The sequence below is a fragment of the Oncorhynchus nerka genome, linkage group LG15, assembly GCF_034236695.1.
Source record: "Oncorhynchus nerka isolate Pitt River linkage group LG15, Oner_Uvic_2.0, whole genome shotgun sequence".
Taxonomy (NCBI): Eukaryota; Metazoa; Chordata; class Actinopteri; order Salmoniformes; family Salmonidae; genus Oncorhynchus; species Oncorhynchus nerka.
Window position 1 is genome coordinate 61,648,248 of NC_088410.1, and position 19,034 is coordinate 61,667,281.

The 19,034-nt window shown below is 42.1% G+C and overlaps 2 protein-coding genes across 6 annotated transcripts; both read left to right on the forward strand.

Moving 5' to 3' along the window:
* Window positions 1-116: 116 nt before the first annotated feature.
* On the forward strand, window positions 117-9,219 carry LOC115143054 (NADH-cytochrome b5 reductase 1-like). Of its 2 annotated transcripts, XM_029683061.2 has the most exons (9): window positions 117-282; window positions 2,300-2,446; window positions 4,894-4,966; window positions 5,237-5,343; window positions 5,605-5,734; window positions 6,788-6,871; window positions 6,989-7,074; window positions 7,261-7,360; window positions 8,080-9,219. In XM_029683061.2, the coding sequence occupies exons 1-9, from the start codon at window positions 268-270 to the stop codon at window positions 8,250-8,252; spliced, it is 915 nt and encodes a 304-aa protein (XP_029538921.1). In that variant the 5' UTR covers window positions 117-267; the 3' UTR covers window positions 8,253-9,219. The 2 variants fall into 2 exon arrangements, with proteins under 2 accessions (XP_029538921.1, XP_029538922.1); XM_029683062.2 differs by lacking the exon at window positions 2,300-2,446.
* Window positions 9,220-10,448: 1,229 nt separating this feature from the next.
* LOC115143053 (adiponectin receptor protein 1-like) lies at window positions 10,449-17,267 on the forward strand. 4 transcript variants are annotated; one of them, XM_029683058.2, is made up of 8 exons: window positions 10,449-10,557; window positions 11,357-11,579; window positions 12,162-12,281; window positions 12,622-12,793; window positions 14,101-14,287; window positions 14,431-14,618; window positions 15,004-15,197; window positions 15,530-17,267. In XM_029683058.2, exons 2-8 carry the CDS (start codon window positions 11,436-11,438, stop codon window positions 15,656-15,658), a joined length of 1,134 nt encoding a protein of 377 aa, XP_029538918.1. In that variant the 5' UTR covers window positions 10,449-10,557; window positions 11,357-11,435; the 3' UTR covers window positions 15,659-17,267. The 4 variants fall into 4 exon arrangements, with proteins under 4 accessions (XP_029538918.1, XP_029538919.1, XP_064857847.1 ...); XM_029683059.2 differs by having other exon boundaries at window positions 10,461-10,557; window positions 11,350-11,579; XM_065001775.1 differs by lacking the exon at window positions 10,449-10,557 and adding an exon at window positions 10,564-11,255.
* The last annotated feature ends 1,767 nt before the right edge of the window (window positions 17,268-19,034 follow it).

Sequence of the window (19,034 nt, forward strand, 5' to 3'; positions counted from 1 at the left end):
TTGCTACCTTTTATGGCAGAATATTTCATTTCACTTGAGAACAAAACTGATGTATACTCCTTGCAGTAGTATCATAATCGTGCTGCTGTAAAATTAGGTTGGTTTTCCTCTTCTCCCCAACGGAAGTTGGACACATTTGGTGTAACCGCTAAATACGCCCTCCCATCAACTCAATTCTTTGGGTGTGCCTTCACTGATAAATTATAGCTAGTCAAGTACATCTTCGCTTCAACGGTATAACCTTGCTCTGGGGAATTCAGAATCGCCATGAAGTACGCATTGGTAAGAATATCCTGTCGTTTAAATACATTATTTCCTGTGTTGCTTGTCTGCGTACAGTAGCTACTTTAGCTAGTTACGTTTTCAAGCAGCACCTGATAGCCAGTCATAAGGTTGCTTGCTACCTAACTAGTCAGCTAGTTTGCGGTATTTTGTTATTAAACAGAGAGAGTGGGAACAAAGCACTGCAGCTGTCAGAATTTATATTCCCTGAACCATTCAAATTTAACTCCCATAATTTGTAGATTTGGCGCTGACATTGAACTGATTAGAATATAACTAACTAGTGACTCATGTTGTAAACTTGTGCAAGTGACTCATCTTGCCTAGCTGCCAGCCAAGAAACCAACTGCTGGTACATGTCACCGCAGTCTTTGCCGCAAGCAATGCTTTTTTTAACCATAGAGAATTCCAGATGCCATCATAGTTGTCAAATTTTGTCTGACATTGGTTGTATTTAAAAAGCAACTACACTGTCAGTGACAAATGTCACCAGGAAGACTGCTATTTTGTTCATTCTGAGACTATGCCTGACAAAGTGTCTTGAAAAAATGTAACGTATAATAGCAGAAAATATGCAGAATAAAAACAGTTTTACAGTGCCTTAAGTCTTAACACATTGACTTAAACATTTGGTTGTGTTACAACCTGTATTTAAAATGAGGGGAAATTAGATTTTCGTTCTCTGGCCTACACACAATACCCTATAATGTCAAAGTGCAATTGTTTTTTTTTATTTTAAATTTGTACATTCATTTAAAAAATGAAATGCTGAAATGTCTTGAGTCAGTAGGTATTCAACCCATTTGTTATGACAAGCTTAAAAATCACAAGTTGCATGGACTTGGTGTGCAATTACGGTGTTTAACATGATTATTGAATGACAACATCTCTGTACCTCACATTACAAACACTGATTCAACCACAAAGGCCAGGGAGATTTTCCAATGCCTTGCAATGAAGGGCATGGTGAAGTTATTCATTACGCTTTGGATGGTGTATCAATACATAATACAGTCACCACAAAGATACAGGCGTCCTCCCCAATTAAGTTGCTGGAGAGGAAGGAAACCGCTCAGGGATTTCACCATGAGGCCAATGGTGACTTTAAAAAAATGGTTACAGAGTTGATTGGCTGTGATAGGAGAACTGAGGATGGGTCAGCAACATTGTAGTTACTCTACAATACTAACCTAAATGGCAGAGGGAAAAGAAGGAAGCCTGTACAGAATGCACCCTGTGTGCAATAAGGCACTGAAGTAGAACTGCAAAGAAATGTGGCAAGAAATGAACTCTGTGTCCTGAATACAAAGCTTTATGTTTTGAAGCAAATCCAACACATCACTCATGCATTCAAGCATGGTGGTGGCTGCATCATGTTATGGGTATGCTTGTCATTGGAAAGGAATAGGGAGTTTTTTAAGATACAAATAAACGTAATAGATCTAAGCACATGCAAAATCCTAGAAGAAAACTGGTTCAGTCTGCTTTCAACAGACACTGGGAGACAAATTCACCTTTCAGCAGGACAATAACCCAAACCACAAGGCCAAATATACACTGGAGTTGCTTACCAAGACGACATAGAATGTTCCTAGTTACAGTTTTGACTTGAATCAGCTTGAAAATCTATGGCATGACTTGAAAATGGCTGTCTAGCAATGATTAACAACCAACTTGACAGAGCTTGGAGAATCAATTTTAAAAAATGGCAAAAAATATTGAACAATCGAGGTGTTCAAGGCTCTTCGAGAAAGACTCACAGCTTTAATTGCTGCCAAAGGAGATTCTAACATGTATTGACTCAAGGGGTTGAATACTTGTCTAATCAAGATATATTAGTGTTTTATTTTACATTACATAGTATGTTGTGTAGATCGTTGACAAAAAATGACAAATCCATTTTAGTCCCACTTTGTGTAACAACAAAATGTGGAAAAGGTCAAGGGTTGTGAATACTTTGAAGGATTTGTGATTGTTATTATTATAACACAAAACCTTCTTTCTCTCTTGTATATAGTCCACGACGGTAGCTGTGACTGCTGGGGTGGTAGTGCTGTCCACTGTGGGCATAATTGTAGCCCTCTATCTAGGCAAGAAGAAGAAGCCTCCAGTCACCTTGCTTGACCCTACTCAAAAATACCACCTAACACTCATCGATAAAGAGGTACTGTGGGCTATTGAAACAGATACTTGTATCAAATTAATTATACATTTTTGGTCTGTGCTTCAGAGGCCTGTGCCTAATTCATATATGTACTTCATGGAAATAATTTTTGTCTTAACATTTGGTAGTAGTTGTTCTTCCACACCGACCTCGATAAAGCATTTCTGTATGGACCTAGCTTTGTGTATGGGAGCATTGTCATGCTGAACAGGAAAGGGCCTTCCCCAAACTGTTGCCACAAAGTTGGAAGCACATTGTCTAGAATGTCATTGTATGCTGTAGCGTTAAGATTTCCCTTCACTGGATCTATTCCTCCTCCACCAAACTTTTCAGTTGGCATTGGGGTAGGTAGCAATCTCCTGGCAATCCGCCAAACCCAGATTTGTCCGTCAGATTGCCAGATGGTGAAGCGTGATTCATCAATCCAAGTAACGTGTTTCCACTGCTCCAGAGTCTGGTGGCGAGCTTTACGCCACTCCAGCCGATGCTTGGCATTGCTCATGGTGATCTTCAGCACTTCCAGTTGACCGGGTCAGCTGTAGCTGGGTTGAAATTTGACAAACTGACTTGTTGGTAAGGTGGCATCGTATGACAATGCCACGTTGAAAGTCACTGAGCTCTTCAGTAAGGCCATTCCACTGCCAATGTTTGTCTATGGAGATTGCATGGCTGTGTGATCCATTTTTATACACCTCAGCAACGGATGTGACTGAAGTAGCCAAATCCAGTAATTTGAAGGTGTGTCCACATACTTTTGTATATACAGTTGAAGTCAGAAGTTTACATACACCTAGGTTGGAATCATTAAAACTCGTTTTTCAACCACTCCACAAATTTCTTGTTAACAAACTAGTTTTGGCAAGTCGGTTAGGACATCTACTTTGTGCATGACACAAGTCATTTTTGCAACAATTGTTTACAGACAGATTATTTCACTTAAAATTCACTGTATCACAATTCCAGTGGGTCAGAAGTTTACATACACTAAGTTGACTGCACCTTTAAACAGCTTGCATAATTCTAGAAAATGATGTCATGGCTTTAGAAGCTTCTGATAGGCTAATTGATATCAGTTGAGTCAATTGGAGGTGTACCTGTGGATGTATTTCAAGGCCTACCTTCAAACTCAGTGCCTCTTTGCTTGACATCATGGGAATATCAAAAGAAATCAGCCAAGACCTCAGAAAAAAATGGTAGACTTCCACAAGTCTGGTTTGTCCTTGGGAGCAATTTCCAAATGCCTGAAGGTACCACGTTCATCTGTACAAACAATAGTATGCAAGTATAATGGGACCACGCAGCTGTCATAACGCTCAGGAAGGAGACACGTTCTTTCTCCTAGAGATTAACTTACTTTGGTGTGGAAAATGCAAATCAATCCCAGAACAACAGCAAAGGACCTTGTGAAGATGCTGGAGGAAACCGGTACAAAAGTATTTATATCCACATTAAAACGAATCCTTTATTGAGATAATCTGAAAGGCCGCTCAGCAAGGAAGTAGCCACTGCTCCAAAACCGCCATTAAAAAAGACAGACTACGGTTTGCAACTGCACATGTGGACAAAGAGAGGACATTTCTCCAAAAAGTACAACGGTCTGATGACACATTAGTAGAACCTTTTGGCCATAATGACCATCGTTATGTTTGGAGGAGAAAAGGGGAGGCTTCCAAGCCGAAGAACACCGTCCCAACTGTGAAGTACGGGGTGGCAGCATCATGTTGTGGGGGTGCTTTGCTGCAGGAGTGACTGGTGCACTTCACAAAATAGATGGCATCATGAGGTAGGAAAATTATGTGGATGGAAAATGACGTGGATATATTGAAGCAACAGCTCAAGACATTAGTCAGGAAGTTAAAGCTTGGTTGCAGATGGGTCTTCCAAATGAACAATGACCCCAAGCATACTTCCAAAGTTGTGGCAAAATGGCTTAAGAACAACAAAGTAAAGGTATTGGAGTGGCCATCACAAAGCCCTGACCTCAATCCTATAGAAAATGTGTTGGCAGAACTGAAAAAGCATGTGCGAGCAAGGAGGCCTACAAACCTGACTCAGTTACACCAGCTCTGTCAGGAGGAATGGGCCACAATTCACCCAACTTATTGTGGGAAGCTTGTGGAAGGCTACCCAAAACGTTTTACCCAAGTTAAACAATTTAATGGCAATGCTACCAAATACTAATTGAGTGTATGTTAACTTCTGACCCACTGGGAATGTGATGAAAAAATATAACAGCTGAAATAAATCATTCTCTCTGCTATTATTCTGACATTTCACATTCTTAAAATAAAGTGGTGATCCTAACTGACCTAAGACAGGGAATCCTTACTAGGATTAAATGTCAGGAATTGTGAAAAACTGAGTTTAAATGTATTTGGCTAAGGTGTATGTAAACTTCCGACTTCAACTGTATAGTGTATGCATGGCTCTATGGCCTCTTTTCATAGGTGATCAACCATGATACTCGCAGGTTTCGCTTTCGACTTCCCTCAACAGAACATATCCTGGGACTCCCTGTAGGTAAGTCTTCACTTGCACATTGTTCTTTCTGGGTTTTGTCAAGTGACTATTTGATCATTAATGATTATTTTGTAGAATTCAGTAGTCCTTTATCTCACCAGCATATTAACTAGACTCGCAACGTAATACTTGATTTGCGTTCCTGGAATGCTCTCTACTGTATGAGTCATTTAGCAGAACAATCAGAGGATGAAGCCACACCCAATGACCCTAGCGTTATTTTAAGTCAGTGTTGACTTTGTTTCTAACCACCTTATTTGTTTCTTTTAGGGAATCATGTATACCTCTCTGCCCGTATTGACGGCAGCCTGGTAGTCAGACCATATACACCTGTGTCCAGCAACGACGACAAAGGATATGTTGATCTGGTTGTGAAGGTATGTATGGCTTCTCCAAGCAATCCTATATCATATTCTGAATATGTACACACTAGTACTATCAAACCTGGGTCTGTATGTATCAAGCATCTCAGAGTAGTAGTGCTGATATAGGATCAGGTTCCCTTTGTCCATGTAATCTTATTATTTGTGATCTAAAATTAAAAACAGATCCCTAAATCAGCACTCATATTATGAGAATCTTGATGCATACAGACCCTGATCTGCAAAGTGTATTTCATGGATAAAATTTCTCCCCAGATCTACTTCAGGAATGTGCACCTCAAGTTTCCTGACGGGGGGAAGATGTCCCAATACCTGGAGAGTTTGCAGCTGGGAGACGTGGTAGACTTCAGAGGACCAGGAGGCCTGCTGGAGTACAAAGGACATGGTACGGCCAGTCTGCTGCCTGGCACACCCTCCCTCTGATATTTACAAAAATGATGTGTCCCAAATGGTACCCTATTTCCTATATAGTGCATTACGTTTTTTTTGTTTTTTTTATTTCACCTTTATTTAACCAGGTAGGCTAGTTGAGAACAAGTTCTCATTTGCAACTGCGACCTGGCCAAGATAAAGCATAGCAGTGTGAACAGACAACACAGAGTTACACATGGAGTAAACAATTAACAAGTCAATAACACAGTAGAGAAAAAATAAATAAAAAAATAAAGGGGGGGGGGGTCTATATACAATGTGTGCAAAAGGCATGAGGTAGGCGAATAATTACAATTTTGCAGATTAACACTGGAGTGATAAATGATCAGATGGTCATGTACAGGTAGAGATATTGGTGTGCAAAAGAGCAGAAAAGTAAATAGATAAAAACAGTATGGGGATGAGGTAGGTGAAAATGGGTGGCTATTTACCAATAGACTATGTACAGCTGCAGCGATCGGTTAGCTGCTCAGATAGCAGATGTTTGAAGTTTGTGAGGGAGGTAAAAGTCTCCAACTTCAGCGATTTTTGCAATTCGTTCCAGTCACAGGCAGCAGAGTACTGGAACGAAAGGCGGCCAAATGAGGTGTTGGCTTTAGGGCCCATAAGAATCAGGTGCCATTTGGGACACACACCTAGTCTCCAATGGAATGGGTGTTTTTTAGATTTGTGTGCTTAAGTGTGGTGTGGCTGGCTGAGACTGACCATGTGTGTACATACTTGTTTTCAACCTTAAGTCTACTGAATAAGTCAGCAGTACTTGTGTTATGTGTAATATCTCCAAGTATTCACATTTTGCAACTTTCATGCTCCAGAAAAGCACTGCATAAAGAATATAATTGTACTGTATTGCCACTGAAATGTATTATTAGATGATAATGGACACACCCAACAACTGTCTTCCATTTTGGACAAGATAGCTCCCCAAGCACACATTGGAAAAGGAAAGTAATTATTGTGTTGGCTTAGTTGTTGTCTCATTGCTTTCTCCCATTAAATTCAACAGGGCAGTTTGCAGTTCAGACAGACAAAAAGTCTCCTGCTGAGATAAAAGTTGCCAGTACTGTGGGTCTGATAGCTGGAGGAACAGGTGAATCTTCTTTTTGCAACCCTACCCTCTGAACTTAAACACTTACATGTTGTCTAAGCACAGGTAAATGTAGAGTGCTTTTAGTTCCTGGTGCTGAACTCCCTTCCCTGTCTGTAGGCATCACCCCTATGCTACAGCTGGTGCGCGCCATCATGAAGGACCCCAGTGACAGCACCACCTGCAGCCTGCTGTATGCTAACCAGGTGTGTGGCCGTAGCTCACACTGGTCTCTCCTAAAAGACTTTTAATATCATCTCTATAAATAAAGGATAGATAAATGCTTATGACTAGCATCACTGTGGATGTAGCTCATAGGCTTGCTTAGGTTGAGAGATAACACTGATCCAGACACATATGTTAACTGTGTGTGTGTGTGTATATGTGTTCAGACTGAGAAGGACATCCTGCTGAGGGATGAGCTGGAGGAGGTCCAAGTCCGACACCCAGACCGCTTCAAGCTATGGTTTACAGTGGACAGGGCACCCGAGGGTATGTGGTTTATGGCTTTTGCTTGCATTGCTTAAGTATTGGCATCCCAGATTTCAGAAGTCTTAACAAAATGTGTCAATTTGTATTATCGTTTTGAATTAGTATTCATTGTGTTTATTATGCCACAATAGTTTTTCAGACTGCTGAAAAGCTAAACCTGGCGGTCTCCCTGCACAGACATGTAACGTTACCTTAGAGCCTATTTGCACCAGAGACTCCAGTATATGCACCTTATAAATTATTTGCACTGACTACCCACAAATCCAACCCTTACAGACACATACACAGAAGCACCCATTAACACACACACACATTCACACTCAACTCATATACACACACATTCTTCGCTGCTGTTCTAATATATACTATTGATTTCACTGCACCTTTCGCTGCAAGTAGCCTAGTGGTTAGTGTTGGGCCAGTAACTGAAAGGTTGCTGGATCGAATCCCTGAGCTGACAAGGTAAGTCTGTCATTCTGCCCCTGAACAAGGCAGTTAACCTGCTGTTCCCCGGTAGGCCATCATTGTAAATAAGAATTTGTTGCCTAGTTAATTTGTTGCCTGACTTGCCTAGTTAAATAAAGGTTACATTTAAAATGTACCAAAAAAACTGCTTTAAACTGTATGTGACAAATACATTTTATTTTATTTGAATCCTTATGCATAGCGGTACTTGTTTGCGATCCCATAATTGAATAAGATTCATTTGTGTGGCTCAGGCTGGGAGTACAGTGAGGGCTTCATCAACGCAGACATGATCCAGGAGCACCTGCCGGCCCCCAGTGACGACACCTTGGTGCTCATGTGCGGTCCGCCCCCCATGATCCAGTTTGCCTGCAACCCTAACCTGGACAAGTTGGCCTACCGGCAGAGTCAGCGCTTTGCCTACTAGTCTCCAGCCTAGGGACTCTCCTCCCAGCCACCCCCGGCCTGGGCATTCTCAATTCAACAAGGACATCAATTCAGTGTTAGACTTAAGCTGGATCTACTGCTTGAGAACCAGCATCTCTTTATAGAATATTCGGTTAAAACTATTGCAGAGTTCCGGGACCTAAACATAAACAATACCGGCACCCAAAATGAGTAACGGCTCCTATTTCAGTCCACTAGAAGCACTGAATCAGTCTACTGCCAAAACCCCCATCTGATAAGTGCAGACATGCCCTCTTATATATCAGGTTGATCATTAAATGCTCACTTGCAACCAAAGTCCTACCTTTGTATTATTGGCCTCCACTAAGCTCTGCCTCCATCCCCTGCTGATGGCTACAATTGATTGGGCCCTGTGTATTTTTAGGTGAGCTGTTGAGGCTTTGATTTATTATTGATGTTCTTACCCTTGCACGTTCTTCCTAAGAACAGGACAGAGAGAACAAACCCTAAAGATAAAGCCACATACTGAACTGAATTACGCCCAGGGGTGCAGTGCTGAATATTGGAAGGCCACCCAGGCAGCATTGCTTTAAATGCACACAAATTATATGCACTTAAGTATTTCAGCTTCTGCAGAGATGCATTATACTGTATTTTGGCATCTGCTTTGAGTGTTACAAATATATACAGTGCCCTTTGTATTTACTGGGATGTTGACAATTTTGTTGTTATTTTGGCTCTGTACTCCAGAACTTTGAATTTGAAATGTTACATTGACTATGAGGTTAAAGTGCAGACTGTCAGCTTTAATGTGACTTTTTGTACATCGTCCTCTCATTTTAGGGGACCAAAAGTATTGGGACAAATTCACTTGTGTGTATTAAAGTAGTCAAAAGTTTAGTATTTTGTCCAATATTCACGCAATCGATGATTAAATTAAGCTTGTGACTCTAAACATGTGTTGGAGTCATTTGCTGTTTGTTTTGGTTGTGTTTCAGATTATTTTATGCCCACTAGAAATGAATGGGAAATAATGTATTGTCATTTTGGAGTCTCTTTTATTGTAAATAAGAATGTTTCTAAACACTTCTACGTTAATGTGGATGCTACCATGATTATGGATCGTATTGAATGAATTGTAAATAATGATGAGTGAGAGACTCACAGATATCATAGCCCCCCAGCTATCCTTCCCTGTTATTGAAATAGTGAAAGGTTAGCATGTCTTGGGGGGTACGATATTTGTATGTCTGTATTTTTCTCACTCATCATTGTTCAAGGTTAATTCAAGACTATCGGTAATCATGGTAGGTTTCCCATTAGCAAATGTGTAAGTGTTCAGTCAGAATGAGTGAGCACAATTACTAAAGGCGCTTTTTGTATGCCTGTGGCAAATGTTTGATATATTATACTTTCAGAGTTTTATCTGCAATGCACTACTACACTCGTTGTAAAATGTATTCTGTGTTTATGATGAGAGAGAAACGAACATTTCTGGCAGCATTTCAAATTGCTTCCACTCAGACATGATCCATCCTGTTCTGTTTACGCATTATGCTGATCGATTCCCTAGATATTATCCCTGGTTGCAAAAAAAAGAGTATTGAGGAAAACAATCATTTGTACACCTTCAGTTTGCTGGAACAATGTAGCTCTGGTTGTGGCAGTTGAATGCTGTCGCAAAGAGGAGTCGTCTGCATGGTCCATATGCTGGGACAGAGTGGGAGTTGGAAATGTTATTCTAATTCCACTGCCTACACTGTTGACAGGGATTAGGGATTACTGAGGATTGGAGATGCTGAATTGCTGTTGGTTTGGGTGTAGGAGTAGCTCTGTCCACAAGGATGCTGGATGAGGATTTAAAAAAAAAAAAATTTAAGTTTATCTTGTGCTGCTAAAATGTGTCGTCGGCAGCTCCGGGCCGAATACATTTTTTAACATTGTGAAGTACAAGAAACGTTCATGTGGGTTCGTGCAGGCACTATTATGGAGGTAATGCGATTCCACTGAATCATTAATAGCAGAAGCACGTGCATGACCTGGGAATAGAACATTACTATTTTTAGCCTATGTTGATTTGATATCATTCATAGGGGGTTAAACCTAAAACATTTTAACCGTTGTACAATTGTAATTTTAACCACTAGATGGAGACGCAGCGTCATTGTTTATGAGTCCCAGTTAAACGTAAACCAGTTGCTTGGCATTAATATAACTTGTCATTTTCATTCGTCGTGCTTCGTGACTGTTCGGAGGTTCGGCTTGTTTTTGTAAGAATCCGGAAGGGCTCAGGGTCACGTTTCTTTTGCCGTCTGGAGTATAAGGTACGTCTGTTGAATGAACATGTAAACGTTAACTACGACAACGAACAATATTATTGCAGGTGCAGTAATTGCAATAGTCAGTGTGTTTGGTATTGGTTTGATACAGCCAGATGTGCCCTGCTTTCTTTGAATATGCGAACGCTAATTTGCTAGTTCCACTAACCTGCTAGTGCTAGGCAGTTAGCTAGCGTGCGGTAGCTTCGGGCTCAAACTATAATTTACCAGTGTACGTAAGCAATCAAGTCAGCCAAATAATAATAAAGGAGTTTGGGGGTGTCAAGTCGTTATATTGCTATTTAATTTCATGTTTCTTCTGATACTATTGTGTTGATGTTTTGTTCAAAGCTAGTCAACCAGCTGACAGTCTTGCCAGTTTTGTTTGTTAGCTGTTAGCTAGCAAGCTAATGTTAGCTAACCAACTACCATTTCGTGTTTACCAAGAGCAATTTTGGTCTTGCCATTTTAGCCGAGTAACATATCGTCTAAACTGTTATAAAATGTTGATTTAACGAGTTAATATTTTCACGACTGTATAGCTGAGCATGATACTACAATACGTTGTTGCTGGTGTTAAAATGTTTGTCAAAGTAATACTGGAAGCTGCACACTCCGTGCTGAATGCAAGAGCAGGCGATTATAATCTCTCTGGGGGAAATATTAGATTTACCAAAAATCCACATCAGGTGCTATTGTCACAGGTGAAGTTAGTTGTAATTAGTTCATCGAGTTGTTTCAGTGAAAAGCTACAGTAACTGGCTAGGTAATGTATTTATTTGGCTAATTTAATTTGAGTCCTCAGTACTGGCCAACTGAGAACTGAAAGTGCCAGGCTTCAGCAGGATACACGGGCAGAGGACAGGTCATCAGGCGGTCTCCCTATGTCAGGCCGAAACGGGTCTGCGAGCGATGCAGACTGTCGGATCTCGGAGGACTGCCGGTCCCCGGATGTAGAGCTGATGGAGTTGGGACCCCTGCTGGAGGAGGCGGGCCGGCAGGCAGGGGGGAAAGGCATGATGTCGCAGGTGAGCGTGGGGGAGACAAAGTTATCTTTCCAAATAGCACCCTATTCTCTACACAGTGCTCTAAGATGGATCCGTTTCCCATGGGCCCTCGTGAAAAGTAGTGCCCTATATATGGAATAGGGGGTAATTTGGTATGAAGCCTGACTCAACTGCTGTATTAACACAGATATTTTCTAAAGCGGAGCTCAGAATCTTCTAAATCAACATTTTGAAAGATTGAGGTGGTCTGCTAACACAAGTTTCTAGTGAAACCATCAGTGTATTCAGAGAGGTGAAAGTTCAGAACGTTGCAGAACTCCCTATTGGCCAATTCTACATGGCAGACACATTGGTTTGTTATACACAATGCATTTATCTGAATGTTTTGAAGCATTGCACCCACCTGATTAGACCCCAGTTGAAGACAAAACAAATGTAGGTTGAGGTCATTGGGCAATAGCGCTCAGCTTGGTGGGGGTCACACCTAAGTATTGGTTAGGGAAATGTAGACCAAAGCCAACTGGGATTAATTCCCATGTGGTCACTATTATCCTGCCATGCTCTACTCACCTAACTAAATCACCTTCCACTTTATCTCTGCAGGGGGCCTCAGTTCTGCCTGATGATGATGAGGATGATGATGACGAAGAGGTGGAAGAGGTCCTGACGCTGCCCCTCCAGGCTCACCACGCCATGGAGAAGATGGAGGAGTTTGTGCACAAAGTAGGCATCATTGGGCTGTTCCAGAAGCCAGGATCATTAAGTTAGCCAGCTAACTTTCATAACCAGCCAAATGTATCTCTTGATTTCCTGATTCATTTAGAAAGCTAAACTTGAATATGGGTTGTTGGTTGTCGAGTCAATTATACCATGCCCATTTCAAGTCTATATTTCTTGAAAAGATGAAGTTATTTCAGAAATTCTGGTACAGTTACCTGGCTAACTCATTGATCCTGCTTTCTGGAACAGCCCCCATGGCTGCTCTGTCTTAAATTCATACCGAGAGAATAAGACTGGTGAGATGAACAAGACATTCATGGTAGCCTATACCCCTGTGTTTCAGGTGTGGAAGGGTAGTTGGAGGGTAATCCCTTTTCACGTCCTGCCGGAGTGGCTGAAGGACAACGACTATCTCCTGCATGGACACCGGCCCCCAATGCCCTCCTTCCGCGCCTGCTTTGGAAGCATCTTCAGGATCCATACAGAAACAGGCAACATCTGGACCCACCTTCTGGGTGAGTGAGTGTGTGAGATGACTACATGGCCAAAAGTATGTGGACACCTCTTCAAAGGCTATTTTCGGGCTATTTTATAAAATTGGGTACACCGCCATGTAATCTCCATAGACAAACATTGACAGTAGAATGGCCCATACTGAAGAGCTCAGTGACTTTCAATGTGGAACCATCATTTAATTTTAATTTTTAATTTTACCTTTATTTAACCAGGCAAGTCAGTTAAGAACACATTCTTATTTTCAATGACGGCCTGGGAACAGTGGGTTAACTGCCTGTTCAGGGGCAGAACGACAGATTTGTACCTTGTCAGCTCGGGGGTTTGAACTCGCAACCTTCCGGTTACTAGTCCAACGCTCTAACCACTAGGCTACGCTGCCGCCCCATCATAGGATGCTACCTTTCCAACAAGATAGTTTGTCAAATTTCTGCCCTGCAAGAGCTGCCCCGGTCAACTTTAAGTGCTGTTATTGTGAAGTGGAAACGTCTAGGAGCAACAACAGCTCAGCCGCAAAGTGGTAGGCCACACAAGCTCACAGAACGGGACCGCCGAGTGCTGAAGTTCATAAAAATCGTCTGTCTTCGGTTGAAACACTCACTACAGACTTCCAAACTGCCTCTGGAAGCAATGTCAGCACAAGAACTGTTCGCCAGGAGCTTCATAAAATGGGTTTCCATGGTCGAGCAGCCGCACACAAGCCTAAGATCATATGCGCAATGCCTAGCGTTGGCTGGAGTGTTGTAGAGCTCTCCGCCATTGGACTCTGGAGTAGTGGAAATCTTAACGCTACAGCAAGACAATGACATTCTAGATGATTCTGTGCTTCCAACTTTGTGGCAACAGTTTGGGGAAGGCCCTTTCCTGTTTCAGCATGACAATGCCCTGGTGCACAAAGCGAGGTCTATACAGAAAAGGATTGTCGAGATCGGTGTGGAAGAACTTGACTGGCCTGCGCAGAGTCCTGACCTCAACCCCATCGAACACCTTTGGGATGAGTTGGAACGCTGAATGCGAGCCGGGCCTCATCACCCAACCTCACTAATGCTGTTGTGGCTGAATGGAAACAACCCCCCCCTGCAATGTTCCAACACCTAGTGGAAAGCCTTCCCATAAGAGTGGAGGCTGTTATGGAAGCAAAGGGGGTCAAACTCCATATTATTGGCCTTGAATTTGGAATGAGATGATCGACGAGCAGGTGTCTGTATGCCCCATAGAGATCCTGTTCTTTCGCTAATGTTAATTTGTTATGATATGCCCTATATGATTACTGATCCACTAATGATGGCCTCACCTCTCCAACCCCCAGGGCTGATCCTGTTTATTTGTCTGGGCACGTACACCATTCTGCGGCCCAACATGTACTTCATGGCACCTCTGCAGGAGAAGGTGGTGTTTGGGATGTTCTTTCTGGGCGCGGTGCTCTGCCTCAGCTTCTCCTGGCTCTTTCATACCGTCTACTGCCACTCTGAGAAAGTGTCTCGCACCTTCTCCAAGTAAGGCCGCATGGAACTTTTGTTTGTTTTCTGAATAGCACTACCGTGTTTCAGTTCAGAAATTGTCTTATGTTCGAGTGTCATCCAAATGGATCTGCGTCAATCCTCATCTAACCTTCACGTTGTTGTTCGTCTCCCCTTAGGCTTGACTACTCAGGTATCGCCCTGCTGATCATGGGTTCCTTCGTGCCCTGGCTCTACTACTCGTTTTACTGTTCCCCACAGCCACGCCTCATCTACCTCACCATCGTCTGTGTGCTGGGCATCGCCGCCATCGTAGTGGCCCAGTGGGAGCGCTTCTCCACGCCCGCGCACCGGCCCACCCGAGCAGGTGCTGCACCACATATTAACCAGCCTGTCAGACAGTGAACTGTGACGTAGCTACAGAGCAAGGACATGCATGTAAATGTATTAATTCAACATGCTACTATCTTTATAGTACAATTATTTTTTAACTAGAGTATCTGATATAGGCTTTGAAGAAGTACCTGCAAATAGGCTACCAGTGCATAATAATGTGGGGAGTTCAACAAAATTGAACAATCTACCATATCTAATTTTAAAATGTTTTACTTCTTGTCAATATCATTTACCTGATAAGACAAGACATGGAAGGGGGGGGGGGCAAGAAAATATTGAAGACCCCCGTCCTATACTATGAATGCTCCAGCCCAGTGCTTCCATCAACCAACCTTTCCACTCCATGTCTCCCACAGGAGTCTTCATGGGCCTGGGACTGAGCGGCATCGTCCCCACAGTGCACTTCACCATCGAGGAGGGCTTCGTCAAGGCCACCACTGTGGGACAGATGGGCTGGTTCTACCTGATGGGCGCCATGTACATCACTGGCGCCGGACTGTACGCCGCCAGGATCCCTGAGCGCTACTTCCCCGGCAAATGTGACATCTGGGTAAGACAGGCACTTTTTTTTTTTTTTCATTTGGGATGTAAACACAGGCTTGTAGCTAGCTCCTGAACTAACCCTATGTCCTCATTTATATAAGGATAATGTTATTGTCATTTATCAGATGTTTTTGTGTGATGGGACTTACGTTCTCACATGTTCTGTAGGCATATGCGGCCCATGCAGTAATCAAACTCCTAGATCTTTAGGGATGCAAACGCCATGCTCCAACCAGAGGAGCCTTTGGAGATACTCTGGCTGCATCCCAATTCACTAAATGGAGAATTATGGTGCCATTTGGTACGCTGCCTCTGACCTCTCTCTCTCTCTCTCCTCAGTTCCACTCCCACCAGATCTTCCATGTCCTGGTGGTTGCGGCAGCCTTCATCCACTTCTACGGCGTCACCAACCTGCAGGAGTTCCGCTACGGCCTGGAGGGAGGCTGCACTGACGACACCCTTCTCTGAGAGCAGCCCAGCTGTGGCCCCCTCAGCCATTTCCTGGTCGATGCCCCTCCCTCCCCCGCCTCCCTACCCTATAAAGTGCTGCTGGAACACGCCATGGTCCCCCGTAGCTCCTTCTCTCCACTCTTCTTCTCCTCCCCTGATTTGCTCATGTCATACTTGGTTTTCTGGTGGTGGTTCGCTGCTTGGGCTCCTTTCTCCCCATTAAAGTATCTTTAGCCAGTGAACTAAATGGAGGGGCATCCCACTGATGCGGCACCACTTTTTTTCAATCAAAATTAAGCTCTAGGCTTGACTTTAGCTCATTAAGAACAACAGGGGATTTTTGACCAGATTGATTACATGTTTCCTTGAAGGAAGGGAACCTCAAAGTCATAGAGATATCGTAATGGTGTCTTTCTTGGCCTACAGAGCTGCCTACATCAAGTTGTAGGAGGCTTGTGTGATAAAATGGGTCCGGGTTGGGGTCAATACATTCCATATTTATTCTGTCAATACAAGGAATTATTTGAAATTCAATTAATGAACTGAACATTGAAAAGTCCTGATTGAAAACAATGGGCAATTCCAACAATTCATTATGGGCATTTGATTCTGTTGATTTAACATTTTTTTAAAGCAGTCAACCCCAACCCAGGTATGGGTTATGGAGCTGGAAGGCAAACAATTTAAATTACTTTCTTACAAGACATGGTGCTTGGCACCCTTACCCCTCATGTCCCTTTACAATTGAACACAATCTTGTATGATTGATAGCTGGTATGAAACTAACCTTGCAACGCACAATGGGCAAATCTGGGAATAGGTTAACTCTTTCTCTTCTCATCTTGAGTTTCTTTTTAAGGCTATATTTCAGAACTCTTAAGGTCAAATTATTGCACCTTAAAGGTATGTTATTACGGTTTAAACTTTAAGTCATTGCATAGGGTCCACCGTGTAGTGTGTATGAATAATCATTTAGTATTCCTGTGCCTTATGCAAACCTCACCGGCCACGTTGCATGCCGCGAGCGTTGCAAAATAAATGTACAAATACATGTTGTTCACACCGCTCGCGTGAATGAGTGCCTGCGTAGCCCAGCTCTAAAATAGAACTTGGTTCTATTGAGAAGCGCCAGATGCTGCAAGTCCCCTCCTTATTGGATATCAGGAAGATAAAAAGGGAAACCTACTTAGTTTCTAGTTCTGTGGATTAATGGTCGGGGTAGAGAAACGCACAACTGCGTGTGTTGTGATTGCATCAAATGTGGATGGACAAAATCAGCATACGCACGCGTGTGGCCGGTGTAGTCCGCATGTTAGGCCAGTGGAAATAGTTTTTCAATAGATGGGCCAATATTGCAGTCACGTGAACTTCATTAGGATCTCCAGATATGATAGGGACCTTTTTTTCCCCCTTATATCAATTCACTATTAAACTTTTGACCTCCAATAGTTCTCAAACTACTATTTATGAAGACCTTTTTTTTAAAGCTGACTTTGTGGCTTTATTACAAAGACTAAGCAATCTATGTATTCTTGACTTTGTGTTATATCCTGTGTAGACAAGTTCATGGATCATACATTTCCCTGAAATGTAAACACATAATAAATATTTATTAATGGGAACCAAACTGAGTCATGAATTTTCTGTCTGATATTGCACTACCTTTCACATACATGAACATTGTTTTCAATAATTGTTTAGCCATTTGAGTTACTAATGCTGCTTCAATGTAGTACATTATCTTTGGTGTGTTAATAGACTGACCATATTAATGCCTCATGTCTCTCCACATCTATACTAGTCGTAATTTATCAGGGGTGTTGCATATAATTGAATCACTCTTACTCCAGTACATTCGGAAAGTATTCAGAACTCTTGACGTTTTCAACATTGTTACGTTACAACCTTATTCTGAAATGGATTAAATAGTTTTTTCCCCTCATCTACACACACCCCATAATGACAAAGCGAAAACAGGTTTTTAGAAAAGTATTCAAAATAAAAAACACCATATTTACACAAGTATTCAGACCCTTTGCTATGAGACTTAAAATTGAGCTCAGGTGCATCCTGTTCCCATTGATTGTTCTTGATGTTTCTACAACTTAATTGGAATCCACCTGTGGTAAATTTAATTGATTGGACATGATTTGGAAAGGCAGACCCTTGACATATGGCCCATCCAGTTTAACAGGATTTTTGATAGTTACAATCTCATCCATAGAATTTGCTTTCTGAGAACAAAAGGCATTGGGGACGTTTGAGTGGTAAGGCTAAAGCAACCGACTGACGACATTTGAGGAGTGAAGTCAAGGGATGTTCAACCACAGAACAATGAGCCAGATATTTCACTGGAAGTATAAATGTGAAGCATCTGGCTGGCCTTTCCACTTACTACCAAATATGGTGATGAGATGGATTTTGGCTGACATTCTGCAAATTTTCGCATTAAACATTTTATCAGTATTGTTTCCAAAACTAGAATCTGTAACAATAGGATCTCACTAGCTCACGCTCGTCTCTGCCCACCTCTTTGCTTGTTCTTCCCTCTATGATTAATTTGCTCTCATTGGAAACGACAGGCTCTGGTCTATCTTGGGTTAGTTATACAAATCTTTGGCTGATCCTTCCTGATGACCTGGTTGGAGTCATGTCCAACCGGTTCATCAGGAGGGATCAGCCAATCATGATGAAGAAAATGGACTACTTCAAAATTGAGATTGCCTCAATGGAGCTGCCACTCTGTGACAGAACTATATATATATATAATTTTAAAAGGCTAATTGATGATTAGAAAACACTTTTGCAATGATGTTAGCACAGCTGAAAACTGTTTGTACTGATTATAGAAGCAATAAAACTGGCCTTCTTTAGACAAGTTGAGTATCTGGAGCATCAGCATTTGTGGGTTTGATTCTAGGCTCAAAATGGCCAGAAACAAAGCACTTTCTTCTGAATCTCGACAATCTATTCTAGTTCTGAGAAATGAAGGCTATTCCATGTGAGAAATTGGCAAGAAACTGAAGATCTCGTACAAAGCTGTGTACTACTCCCTTCACAGAACAGCTGGCTCTAACCAGAATATAAAGAGGAATGGGAGGCCCCGGTGCACAACTGAGCAAGAGGACAAGTACATTAGAGTATCTAGTTTGAGAAACAGACGCCTCACAAGTCCTCAACTGGCAGCTTCATTAAATATTACCCACAAAACAAGTCTCAACGTCAACAGTAAAGAGGAGACTTCGGGATGCTGGCCTTCTAGGCAGAGTTGCAAAGAAAAAGCCATATCTCAGACTGGCCAATAAAAATAAAATATTAAGATAGGCAAAATAACACAGACACTGGACAGTGTAAGAATGGAAAAAAGTGTTAAGGACAGACGAAGGCTGTAATT

Bases quoted from the DNA above. Each gene is read 5' to 3' on its own strand.
- LOC115143054 (XM_029683061.2), top strand. The intron at 4,967-5,236 runs GTAAGTCTTCAC...TGTTTCTTTTAG, and splicing joins TATCCTGGGACTCCCTGTAG to GGAATCATGTATACCTCTCT. The intron at 7,361-8,079 runs GTATGTGGTTTA...TGTGTGGCTCAG, and splicing joins AGTGGACAGGGCACCCGAGG to GCTGGGAGTACAGTGAGGGC.
- LOC115143053 (XM_065001775.1), top strand. From the start codon at position 11,176: ATGCAAGAGCAGGCGATTATAATCTCTCTGGGGGAAATATTAGATTTA. The intron at 14,288-14,430 runs GTAAGGCCGCAT...GTCTCCCCTTAG, and splicing joins GTGTCTCGCACCTTCTCCAA to GCTTGACTACTCAGGTATCG. The intron at 15,198-15,529 runs GTAAGACAGGCA...CTCTCTCCTCAG, and splicing joins CCGGCAAATGTGACATCTGG to TTCCACTCCCACCAGATCTT.